The following is a 13,233-nucleotide window of genomic DNA, read 5'->3' on the forward strand; positions in this document are numbered from 1 at the left end:
CTCTAGGCAGGGTTTGATAGCTTAGGTTTCCTTGGTGGCTCTGAGATCCTGTGCATGGACAGTACCTTTGGCAATCAGTTAAATATACACAAATAAATACAGTTTTCTGATTTGTGTATAACTTGTGGCGAGCAGTGTCATCAGTACAGTGTTCCAGGGTTAATAAGCCCTTTTAATATTGGACTTCTGGCAGATGGTGAATCCATGGCTGAGGCTTTCCAGTCCATGGTAGCCAAATAAATTGTTACAAAGTGTTTTTTTGCCTCTCCTATCATAATTCAGGAGATTGTCATTCTTGATTACAGGGAGGTAAATGTTTCATTACAGGAATTTATTGCCCCTTTCAGGTCCGCACAGGTCTTTACTTTCAGAATAATGTAATCTATCATGTGTATCAATCCATGTTTGCCTAGGAAAGTTGCCATTGTTATGCATCCTCTCTCTGCAATATATAGCCGTATATAACTTGAACACCTTTAAAGATTCTTCTTATGGCAAATGCCTAAAGCATAACTATGGAGAGAAACAAATATTAAACTTGCACTGTTTTAATTACTTAATTAGTGCTGTAAATGCTCATATGTGAAATTGCTTATGGAAAGGGATGTAGATTGTGCTTATGATGGCAAACTAGTTTATTACAATACAATACCAAGACAAGCCAACTACCACATTTGCCCTTAACAGCTTCAGCAGTTGGAAGTATAGCAGATCTGTGAGACCTGGTGTACATCAAGAGTCCAACACAAAACCTGGGCAGGATACCAGAACAGCATGGTTAGCACAAAGGTTACGAACAAGGCTGTGCTAAACTGTACATCGCTCTCAAATGTATTATACAATTACCCCTCTTCTCCATAACAACTTTACCCAACTGTTTGAAAAACCTATCCATATAGCCCTGAACAATATACTCCTCAGATGTCAATGTTAGACTGTCTTAGGGTGGTTAGGAGCTGAGGATTGGGTGTGCACAGTTGGTCAGGGACACAACTGTGAGTAAAGCTTAAGGGGATAGAGGCAATAGCAATGAGTACAGGTACTGGAAATCTCTATGCAACACCTTGGGTGGACACAATTCAGAGCTGCTCAGAGGTGTGAAAGAGGAAAGTGTGTCAGGGAAAGAGAAGTACATAAACAAACTACCCGGAGCTGCTACAGGGAGCAGACTGAAAAGCAGGGGCAGGGATTCTTTGGGGATGCACTTACTGAGGAAATTGGGTTAATGGGGCCAGTTCCTAGGAAAAAGAAGGGCCTAGTGGGGAGGAAGAGACATGTCTGCAATGGAGAAAGTGATCTAGGGACAAAAACAACTGGAAGCCTTTCCTAGTTTTGCAGCGCTGCAGAAAGAGGTTGGGAATATGCAGCTAGGATGATGGCTGTGGCTGAACTAGATAAAAGCAAGCAGAGTGGTGGAGTCAGGAGTGCCCAGAGAGAACGAAGTGATGGAATGGCAGAAATACTGCAAAGCGTTGCAGAAGGTGGGCACGTTTGAAAAAACTCTATGGAACTAGCCAGGTGAGGTTAAAGGCACCTAAACTATGTAGTGAAGAAGGCCAAGTCAGGAGAGTCATAACACCTACCAGGATGGTTTGGGACGGGTAGGCCCACGTCCTAGGGCCAATGCCTAAGACTGGTATAAGCTAGTGATATCGAAACAGAGTCCTAGAGAAGGGTCATGGAGAGGAGTCACTCAAAAAGCAACAAAGTAGCAACCAGATTATTTATACTACTTCCCTGCCTCATGCTTTTACCCTTTATTCAACCTCTGCAGGAAGCCTTTTCAATCCGTACTAGGCTGATACAACTGGATCTAGATAAGGAGAGTGAAATGTAACACAATTTATTTGGCATCTATCAGTCAAGCGAAGAGATTTTCGCTGGGTTAACCGGTGTGCAGCAATGTGAAACTCACCAAATAATGTTCCCAAGTCATTAACTTGCTGTCTGATCTTTCTGGCGTAGTGCGACCTGTTCACCAAGTGTCATGAACAATACAAGTTATGTACATACAGTTGACTATTCTTAAATTGTTATGTCTTCCCTTATCCAATACAGGTGACTGTTGTAGGAGTAATCCGACATGCTGAAAAGGCACCGACTAACATCATGTACAAAGTCGATGACATGACGGCAGCTCCGATGGACGTGAGGCAGTGGGTGGATACTGACGTAAGAGCAATCCTTGCTGCTGGCTGTGACCTGTATTTCTCAGGTCTCTGCTTTCATGTCAAGTGAAAAGAGTTTGCTATTTATATTATCAATTACAGGAGATCATGTTTCAGTGATTTTTTTTTTTAGTCCTGCATTTTCAGTGTGTCAACGTGAAGACTGATCCTTCAAATGCAAAGTGAATGTTTAAGCATAAAATATGTGCTGGAGAATCACTATACCATCTTTACAATTAGCGCGATAATGGATTATTGGTGAGGGAAATGTAGTTCAGCTGTTTGCTGCATGCAAACCTTGCTGATGTGTTAGGAACTGCATGTTTGGAAGACTGAACAGCTTTGTGTTCTAGTAACTAGGAGGAATAAAATATTTCATAATTAATGAAGGTTCTTTACGCGTTTTTTTGTTGCTATAGCTCTGTTTTCTCAGCCCCCCCTTTTATAACCTCTTCCTAGAAGACAGTGATTAGAAACTAAATATATAGTCTGATTTGTCATACATCTTGAAATGACTCTTTGGAATTCTTTTTTAGGAGTCCAGCAATGAGAATTTTGTTCTTCCCCCAGGAAGTTATGTGAAAGTTGCTGGCCATTTACGATCGTTTCAGGTACAATTTCTTCTTGAGTGGTTTCATCATTTATTCTTTCGGGAACTCAAAATTAACACAGATGTTTACTTTTTGGTATGGTTAACCTTTCAGGTTTTCCCCAAATGTGATGTCTACCATGCTATTTATATTCATATGTAAGCTACCTTCACTGATGTTTATACTGCACCTTGATGTCCCTTGGGACGCAGTTTCCAATGTACAATGAGAACTGTATAAACTAATATTTGGTCCTGAAGAAAGATGCTCGTTAAAAAACAAGTATTGGACTTGAGCACGTTCTTTATTAAAGATTACTTTTGTAAAAGTTCATTTGGTGTTAGGATTGTGATTTGCCAAACTGTACAGGTGCTTTGCTTTTCTTTGCATCACTTTTTTATTCACCAACTATGACCTCTAATAATGTGATGTTTTGTCACTACAGAATGCGAAGAGCCTGGTTGCATTTAAAATTTTACCACTAGAAGATATGAATGAGTTTACATCGCACATGCTGGAAGTGGTGCACTCTCATATGGCTCTCAGTAAATCACAAGGAATGGTATGTATACTAGTTATGTTTAGATTCTAATTTTCAAAAATCTATATAGTTTGTCGTGCTGCTACGAATGTGATACTATTAACTGTTCATGATCTGTCTTTTGCTGATGAGGGTCTCTGCTTTTTAAGCTAAAGAAACAATTTTGTTTTTTTGAAAGGGTGGTGTTACTGCCTGGATGCACCACCTGCTTTTGAAGATTTGTTTCGAGGATTAAATAGGATCCCTTCATGAGACCGAGGAAAGGAATCTGAATAAGTCCCACATTTTCTATCCGAACCTACACAGTGATGTGGCGATTTATCTTAATAGTTGGGGCGGTATGTAGTGGTAATCTGTATCTGTGATGGACATAGCATACTTTACATACAATGTGGAATAAGATCTGCAGATTACTGCAATAGAAAGATATTTATGATTTTGTTTGAAAAGTCAAACGTGTAAAGCAGAGCTATGATTGATCCCAATGCTGAATGGAATGTTGGTAATCAGCATGATAAATGCTGTTAAGTATGGTCAAGTTAAATTAACCAAGAAGTTTGAAAAAGAAAACAAAGGAGAGCAGAAAGGTGCTGAAAAGTCTATAGTTTACGTGCAAACTATTTCCTTTATGCAAAATATCCCTGAAAAACGCTCTTCAGTTAGATTACCTCAGCCTACAAGAGGAAGTTCTTTGGGTCATGCCCCAGATGGTTTTGCTACTGTAATAAACTTAGAGCTTTGTTCACATGTGTTGGGAATTCTTTGACGTTTTCAACACCTCAAGATATTGGATAGTATAGCACTCCATGATGGATTCATTAGTGTTAGTGATATTGAAACTAGGACACTGAGGAATGTGGCCTCTACACACCTGTGCATATACACCATTTAAATACAAATGTAAAAGTATTTACTAAACTCGTAGAGTGAACTCCCTCATTGCCCATATTGATCATCCAGTCTACTCCGGCTTTATCAGACACATTTTGTCATGTCAAGGTAGTACTCCTCTTCATTGAAGAAGGAAGGGGGCTGCATGAGGGTCAGTGGCCTCTTTAATATCGGCAACATTAAAAGCTTGAAGCTAATGAAGAGGTACTTGGGTTTTTCAGAAGAGTAAATATTCTAATATGCACTGGTTTGGCACTTGGTTCATCTTACTGTTAATCAGGGTGCAACCATTTGCTCACCTTTTAAGAAACTCCTGCTGGAGTAGGCAGACGTTTCATACTATGTACCATTAATTTACAAGTTGCTGGTAGTTATTTACTAACCAACTAGACAGGTTTTTCAAGCGGCATGGGAGAGAGAACTAGGGCTCTCTTTAGATGAACATTCTCAAAAGTTCACATATGGGTGCTAAGCATGATTAGGGTGCAGACAAGATCGGCAAAAATCTCTTCAAATGACACCTCTGGTCAGATTGCATGTTACATTTCACAAAACATCCAACAGTTGATGACAGAGGCAGAGCTAAATGTATTATACACCACAATGCATGATACTACCAATGCTTGAGTGAGTTCTGGGTCCAGGTGTTAAAGGAAATTGAGAAGGTAATAGGAATTGTCCCAGAGATCCGAATGGTGAATACTTTTTCAGCTGTATGAGATCCCATTCTCACTACACACCAATATAATAATCATATCACATTTACTCTAGCAACAAAATAGATTGTGGTAAGAGAGAGCAGTGCTAAGGTCTCGAAGCTGGGTGAGTGGTTTAATAGAATTTGCTTCTTATTGGGCATGGAAGATTGGCTTCTAATATAGTCTGTGATAAAAGAAAAGTTAGCAAGTTATTGGATCGAATTATAATTTATGGACTTCAAGGAACTATCATGCCCAAATAGTTTCTGGATGCTAAATATTCTAGTGGATGTTGGCAACCCAGTATTCATCACGATCTCGAGGCAGTCGCTGTCTCCCCTATGCTCCTTCAGGAGCACTCCTGTGTGTTGGAGGGAGCTGTGTCTTCAGGCTGCGTACCCTGTTAATCGTCCGCATCCTGATCTGTGTACATGTTTTCTAGTAGTGTGGCCCATGTTTCTAGATCCTCCTGTAATTTACTTACGACTGAGTTTCAGATGTACCTCCTTGGCAGTCGCCCATTCATGTATGTCCTTGCTCCACATAGTTATGGAGGGGTCCTTGTACCTAGCCATCCCATGGCCACCTGTATGAACCTCCAGTGCATTTTACCCCCTCTAGGCCTTCTAATAATTCTGAACAGGCATTCCCTGTGCAACCCTTCATTTGTCAGTGCGGTCACTGCCCTCAACCTCGCAACCATCTTGAGTTAGTATTCACGAACTCTCGGGCCAAAGGTGCCTCATTTTATATTATGAATGCCGATGTGTAGGCGAAAGGGGATCTGGAGTGATGGTACAGGTAGGAGGGTAAAACAGAAGGAAAAGTGTGTAACGTTTAGGACAGTTACGTTTTTGGTTCTTACTTTAAGTGAATACCTGATTAATTTATAAAATACATGTTATTGTATTGTAGGTGTTGAATGGTGATTTTTTTTTTTTTTTTTTTGAGCAAGTATACTTTGAGAAAGGTATCGTTGCACAGAATCTTAGGAAACAAAGGGTGCCCAGTGAGACAGATTTGTTTTTTAGTTTTAGTGTGTTTTTTTTTTTCTCCCCCTCTTCTTGAAAACTATTATTTGAGAAGCACCATCAAATGTTGTGAATGACGTTTGTTCCATCTTCCAAATAAAAAAAAAGGAAAAAAATCATCAGTACATTGCTGGGTGTCCTATTGTTGATAACTTTAATTTAGAGCCAGGTTGTCAACTAGCTGTATCGCTTAGGATCTACCCTGCAGGCTGCAGTGGGTCCTGATATCTTTTCTACTTGTTTATTTTAGTCCATGGTGGGAGGGACCTCTGCTCCAAGAACTCCTGGTGGTCCTATGATGGGAGATGCGAACAGAGGATTCAGTGGAGGTGGCGACATTCCGATACATGGGCTGACGCCTCATCAGAGTCAGGTAAGCAACAAGCAAATACGTTCTTCAAAACTGTTTAAAGATCTTGCTTCAATTTATCTTTATTGTTTACTGAAAATCATGACAATTAAAAAAAAAAATACTTGTATACAGAAAAGTTAAAAATTCGGATCATGAATACAAAATGGTTGAAAAAGGAAGCGGTGGTGTTTCTAAAATTCATTGGGGCGTGATTTCCTTAATATTAAATGTATGTAAGTGTCCAACTTCGTAGTTTATCTAATATAAGATGTGGGCTGAACAAGGGTAATATCATCGTTATTAAGAACCAGAGAAACAGCCGAACATTGCCATTCAAAAATAGAATGAGGGGGGAGTAAAACAATGAAGACTGGAGCAGGCATTGGTAATTGTCTGAATGTTCGACAGTTCGATGAAGGCTCAAGTGTCGTCGCGGGTGTACAGGTTGAGGCGGGGTTGATTGCAATCCTGCCATTCTGAGATTTTTAGCCGCTCTTGTGAAGAATTTGGTGAACCAGATGTTGAGCATCATGTTTTCTGGATTCATAGCTGCTATGATGGCTTGTTGGCATGATCGAACTCCGTGTTTGTTCCATTCGCCCCGCAACAAGATCTTTCTGTTAAAAAATGCGGGACAGACACAAACCACGTGCTCAATCGATTTTGATTGGTACCCGCACCCCCTGCACTCTGTGTTGTCACTTGAACGGCGCCATTCTGGTAAGTGTCTTAAAGGCCATTCACACATCCTCAGTACCATAAACCTTTTCTTTCATGAAAATGCATAAGTGCCTGATAAATAAGGTGCCGCTGCCCCGGGCTTGACAGGACCAGAGTCGGGCACTTCTTTTGATGGATAGTTTTAATGCCTGCTGTGGCGGGTTAGTGCCCCAGCATTCTTCTACATTGAGCAGTTGCAAGGGGTGTTTTAGATGGCATCTGTTTTTGACCGATTTGGCAGGCCGATACTTCTTGCCACAGCCTGGCCTCTAGACTTCCTTCCCGCGAGTTGTGCAGTCTGTTACACAGTTTGATAAATTCGCCAGCCCCGACACCTCGATGATCTAATAGACCAAACTCAAGCCTTATCTGAGCTGGTGATGAAGATTTTGGCAGGTGCCATACTCGCTTGAAAATTCTAGTTGTTATTTTATTCAGCGTGTTAAAATTGCTCCCCAGCATTATCTCTTCACCGTACGTTAAATAGTTTGTGATCTTTGCTTTCATAACTGTTAGAAGCAGAGTTTGGCTTGGTCTGAGTAACTGTCTCGCAAGCTTCATTAGTGCTGCCTATAGTGACAGGGCTTTTGCCTTAACCACTACTATCTGTGTTAAAAAGGTTCACTTGAGTCCATGTGAATCCCCAAGTATTTATAGGATGTCGCTGTTTCAATGCTTTTGCCATTAAAATGCTACCCGCCACTCGGCTGCTGCTGCTTCCCGAAAGTGATTGACTTTGTTTTCGATACATTTTATTCCAGGGCATTACTTGTTGTGTAGGGAAGCAGCTGGTTAAGTAGTCTCTGTAGTCCGACCCTTGTGTGGCTAAGTAAAACAAGGTTGTCACCGTATAGCAAATTACTAATGCAGGATCCACCTAGTTGAGGGGAATGGGAATTGACCTTATCCATTAACTGAGAAGTCCAAGATAAAAAGATTAAAAAGGAGGGGGTGGGGGGGGCCAGCACACATCCTTGTTTGACGCCACAGGAGTTCTGTATTTTTCTTGAGACGTAGGATCCCTCTCCCAACTTTATACGGATCCATGTATTTGAATGGAGTTGGATTATGGCCTTTAAAAGGATGGGGGTATTCCCTATTTCTGCAGGGACCCCGAAACCGGTCCTAGTTTGCTTGTGTTCCGGTCCAGGGAGGACCTGGCTTGGCAGTTACGGCTGTTCTGTTCCCATGAGGCACAGGGTCAAGACTGATTTGCATATGTCCAGGTCTAAACTGGGGTGGCATGGTGAGCAAAAGAAAGATGGATTTAACCCAGATCTCTTGATTGGGGGTGATTTTTTGATTTGTTCTGCATTCCGTCCATCAATTGTGTGTCTTCTGCTTTCTCGCCCTAAGTGCGCCAGGTATGCCCAGACATGGGTCCTGGGCTCACTGTGCCACTGGAATCAACCTATCCTGGCTGAAGAGGGGTGAAACCCCGAAACCGGTCCTAGGATGCTTGTTTCCGGTCCAGGGAGGACCTGGCTTGGCAATTCGGCTGGACTGTTCCCATGAGGCACAGGGTCCAGACTGATTTGCATATGTCCAGGTCTAAACTGTGGTGGTATGGTGAGCAAAACAATGATGGATTTAACCCAGCTCTCTTGACTGAGGGTGAATATTTTGATTTGTTCTGCATTCCGTCCATCAATTGTGTGTCTTGATAGCAGGCCCCTCGGCACCCGATCGAAGGCTGCTTTATATTCGACAAAGCAACAGTGTAGCGGCATTTTTAAGACTGCTGCTTTCTCTATCAGTACAGATAAGGTGAGTAAGTTACTGGTGCTTCCTGATTTGCCCCAAAAATGGTCTGATTAAAGGGTAGATGCTGGGTTTTATGTGCCCAGGACGACAGCTCTTCAAGCAATAAGCTAGCGTAATGTTTGGATTCGACCTCTAAAAGAGCTATCCTATAGTTTTTGGGGTCCGCTCTCATGCCCTCTTTGAAGATAGGGAGAATTATGGTTCTTTTCCACGACTCTGGTATGTTATGGTCGAGCCAGCAATATGAAAATAGGGGGGCCAAATGTTCGGACCACAGCTTAGAGTCTGCTTTGTACAGGACCTGGGGAAGGCTGGTGGGCCCCGGGGCCCCGTCTGACCGGGCTTACTGATGGTACGAGCTATATTATTTCTCAGAGCTTCAGGAGCCATCAAGGTCTTTGACAGGAAATGACCTTGCTGATTCACAATATCAATGATGTTAGTGGCTGGAGCTTGGGTGGCAGATTTATTTTGCAGGGTTAACGTACCATCACTCGTTATTTCTAATAATGCCTGCATGGGTTCAAAAGATGACTAGATACTAGGTCGGTCATCTCCATTTATATGTACTTTGAAGTGGTTTGTTAAAAAGAGGACCCATTCGGCTTCGCTTATATTTGCACTGCCTTGCCTGCTTGTGCCCAGTGACCTCCTATTCACAAGCGACCAAAATAACGTTGGGTTGTTCTTTTTGCTAGCGTGTACTAATTTCAACCAAAACTGGTCAGCAGTTTTTTTGTTTGTCTCTGTAGTTGGATAGCCTAAATGCTTTTTGAGCTTGCTTGTAATTATTAAATAACTGAGCGTCTCCCGGACACTTGAGTTACGTTGAGTTTTTAATTTTTTAGTCTCAACTGAGATACGTAATTGGTTGAAAGTTGGTGGATTTTGTGAAGAAGACGGAAATTCACTGAGTAGTTGGTATGCGAGAAGCTACCATACTTCTTTCTGTTGGTACAGCGACCACTTCACATCATGCTCATAGGAGAGCTCTACATTTTTCCATAATTGTAGGGATTGAGTGATTTGTCCATTTCAGTCTTTTAAGGTTCTCTGTGCGAGTTCCAGTTATTGTATGACTATTGCCGAATGGAATGGCGGGCAACATTGTAGGATAAGTTATTATTTGAGGACGGTGATCGCTCTCGCCTGGTGATGCGATAGAGTAATTCTCTATCAGAGGAAGCATTTTGTTGTTGCTTAGCGTTAAATCCAGGAATGAGTGGGTGTGACCATTTGTTCTTTTCCAGGCTGGTGAAGTGTCCATGGGGAAGTGGCCATTTAATATAGTATAACCCATACTATTGAATTGTAAAACTATATATTCTCCCAATGTACTCAGCCTATTACCTGCGGGTTTCGATTGGACCGCTAGGTGTGAAGGAAACGCTGGGGACTGTCATATTCCTCAGTAGTGCTTTGAAAGAGGTGTGTGTTAAAATCGCCTGAAATTAAGCAGGGGTTGCTGCCATATTCACTTATTAAATTGCACATAATTTCGATCAGACGATCCAGTTTGACCTTTTTCTCACTGGTTTGGGGGAGAAGTGTAAATATTGAACAAAAGCAACTGTATGGACAAATTGGGGCTTCTAACTCTAATGCCAGTGATCCAGTCTTCTTCGAATTCTAGCTGGTTGATATTTAGGAATAATTTACAGGCGACCTAGATTGAGAGCCCACCTCGACGTCTGCCATACTTATGCAGTCTTGAGGTGGGAGACCTGAATTCCAGGTAGTCTTCTATTGGGATACTTGGCGCCGACCAAGTTTCCTGGAGAAATATGATGTCATGTTTTTTAGGAATTCAAGCTTATCTGCAAATTGAAACTTTGTGGTTAGGCCGTTCATAATCCAGGAGCATAAACAAGGATAAGTGTAATTTCAGTCTTTCCGACCCCGAGACAGGGCTGCTGGCAGCCAGGGCTAGTCGGCCCTTGTGGTGGATTGACATTCTATTATTTCCCTCAATTTAGAATGACTTGCGGTCTTTAGGAAGTATACTCTGGGATTAGCAACAATTTAGTCTGAGAGCTATCTATGGTCAAATTGAGCTCGATAGCGGTAAAGGAGGACTCAGTCTGTTTTGGAGTTTGATCCATTCTCCGTTGGATTATAGGTAGTTGTTGCTGAGGGGCTACATGATCAATGGTAGGATTTAGGGTCACTTTATTAAGAACTGTTTTACACAAGATCACTAGGTCGGGTCTCTTGGATTGTGTTGTCGAAAGCCTTTCTTCATCGCCTTTGTTTGAGTTACCTATAAGGTGTTCTGGAACCACTAATCTGGACTTGCCTGTTGGTGTCAGGGGAAATGTTCTGATGCCGGGGCTTGCCGCTGGATTGTTCGCAGCAAGGGCTTGCTCCTGATCTACTTCATGCTCCACGTTAGGTTAAGATTGACCATTCTTTGACGTCACTGGGAGGATGAGCTTTGGTGGTTGACTTGTCTCATTCTGAGTATGCACTGCTAATGATAGATTGCTTATTGGAGATGGTTTTTGGTGTGTAAATGGTTGACGGGCCAGTGACGGACTGCCGATGATACTATATGTACTTATAGAACCTGGTGGTGTGGTGGTTTTATTTTTTTTTAAAGTAGTTGCTGATTGTGTTTTGGGTTTCAAATATGTGTCTATTGCTAATTGTGTCGAATTCTTTTTTTATTTTCCCGCTTGCTCAAGCTATGAGCTTGCACTGAGTTGGTTGTTATACCAATGTCTGGATTAGTGCATTCTGTTGCCTGTTTAAAGTGTTCGTTTTTTCGTTTTTGCGCAGTCGCCTGATCTGGCCCTGAAGCATTCGAGTCCACATTAACTAGGGTATGTTGATAGTTGGGAGAACTCTTTGTGATGGCACTTTGATTTTCAAGTATGTGATTAACAACTAAGGGAACTGTTTGCTTGACTGACGTCGAACGATCATGCGGTACTTTACAGCTGGCGAAACCTTGCTTCTTCTTGTGCTCCTTCTGGGCAACTGGTTCAGTTGCATCTGTTTAACGGAGGTCCTTTTGCGGAGTGCAAGCCTACCCTGATGACGGTAGCCTCTTAACTTCAGTTAATACTGACTAAAGAGATTGGGGTAGCGAGGACAGGCTGTCGATTATTGGAGAGCAACAGCATACTGTTTGTGCTATTTGAACTTTAGTGCGTTTATAATCAGTGTATTGAGTGCCTCTAGTTTTTGATCAATCCCAGCAGTGTATACAGCATGTGTGTTTAAGAGGTCAACCTGTAGGTCCAATATATCTGAATGGTAATTTAACGCTGATACCGTTGTTTGGAGGGATTGCAGAAGTTGTGACCAGAGCACATTAGTATCGATCGGGCGGCGACCTTCCGGATATGGAGTCTTAGATCTGTGTTGAAAAGAGATAGGTCTAGAGAGGTGTTGATGTTGCAGTTCCCAACTGAGCGGTCCGTGTGAATGCACTGATCAATTAAATTTGATGAGGTTGTTGGAGTCAGAAATTTGGTTTTGCCTGGGGGATGACCTTGCCTGTTGCACAACTTGAGGGCTGTGCTTTTTGTGCTCCCTGCAGGATCGTCTATATTAGTTTGTAGTTTAGATATTGAGGGCGAAAACAGGCTTGGATTAGATGTAGACTGAGAGTCCTCACTTAAGATGGTGATTGGAGGGGAGGCAAGCACAGTATATGAATTTGCGGTTAGCAGATTGTGAGGGAATTCTTCGGGGTCCTGTAGTGTGTGAGGGAATTCTTCGGGGTCCTGTAGTGGCGGATAACCCTCAGCGACTTTTGTAAGGGATGTTCGACCTTTGTTGGGGTGCCACACGGAGGTAGGTTATAACCTAGCCCACTAGGTCCGTCATGGATCATAGCCTGGACCCGTGTTTGAGCCAAATCTGATACCAGGCATGCCTGGGTGGTGTCTGACGTTTTGTTATGTATATTTAATCTTGACTTTTGAGCAGCATCGGTATTTCTAAAGTAGTCCCTCAATGTTTCCCTTTTTGAGGTGGAACCTGCAGTGACAGTCACTCCGAGTTTTAAATCATGGGAATTCGAGCTAACGGGTGATGACACCCCTGATGTTTGTAAGGCTGGTGTGCCGTGGGGGTTAAGGGGCTGGTTGAGGGGTTGCTGCTCATGTCCCGGTATTACGCTGGATTGTGTTGGATGTAACATGTTTTCATGGGTGGGCTCGGTCCTTGAGTTTTTATTGTGGTTTTTGGCTGGTTCCTTCATAACTCTCCCTGATCTCATCACGGGTTAAGTTCGTAATTGGGCTATTGGCCATTGGCAGAATACTGTGCGCGCCTTCTGTGGTGTAAACAGTTGGCGAACAGAAAACTGAATACTGTCCTGAGGGGTGTCCTAAGCTCTTTTTGAACATTCTGGGATATTATGGTTTGCGCCCTTTCACCTGCTGTATATGTTTTGTGAGGTGAGGTAAAGGTGGGCGGGGGCCGACAATCATCCCACAATGCCCATATGATATCCCTCTGCCCTATAC

The 13,233-nt window shown here is 42.4% G+C and overlaps 1 protein-coding gene across 1 annotated transcript in view; it reads left to right on the forward strand.

Annotated features, from left to right (window-relative positions):
* Positions 1 to 13,233, forward strand: part of RPA2 (replication protein A2) — a 62,710-nt gene that overhangs the window by 37,336 nt on the left and 12,141 nt on the right. The window contains exons 4-7 of the mRNA XM_085647569.1: positions 2,059 to 2,172; positions 2,705 to 2,779; positions 3,204 to 3,320; positions 6,170 to 6,292. Coding sequence (XP_085503695.1) covers positions 2,059 to 2,172; positions 2,705 to 2,779; positions 3,204 to 3,320; positions 6,170 to 6,292 — 429 coding nt within the window. The remainder of the gene's footprint in view (positions 1 to 2,058; positions 2,173 to 2,704; positions 2,780 to 3,203; positions 3,321 to 6,169; positions 6,293 to 13,233) is intronic.

The sequence above is a fragment of the Triturus cristatus genome, chromosome 3_2 (assembly GCF_964204655.1).
Source record: "Triturus cristatus chromosome 3_2, aTriCri1.1, whole genome shotgun sequence".
NCBI lineage: Eukaryota > Metazoa > Chordata > Amphibia > Caudata > Salamandridae > Triturus > Triturus cristatus.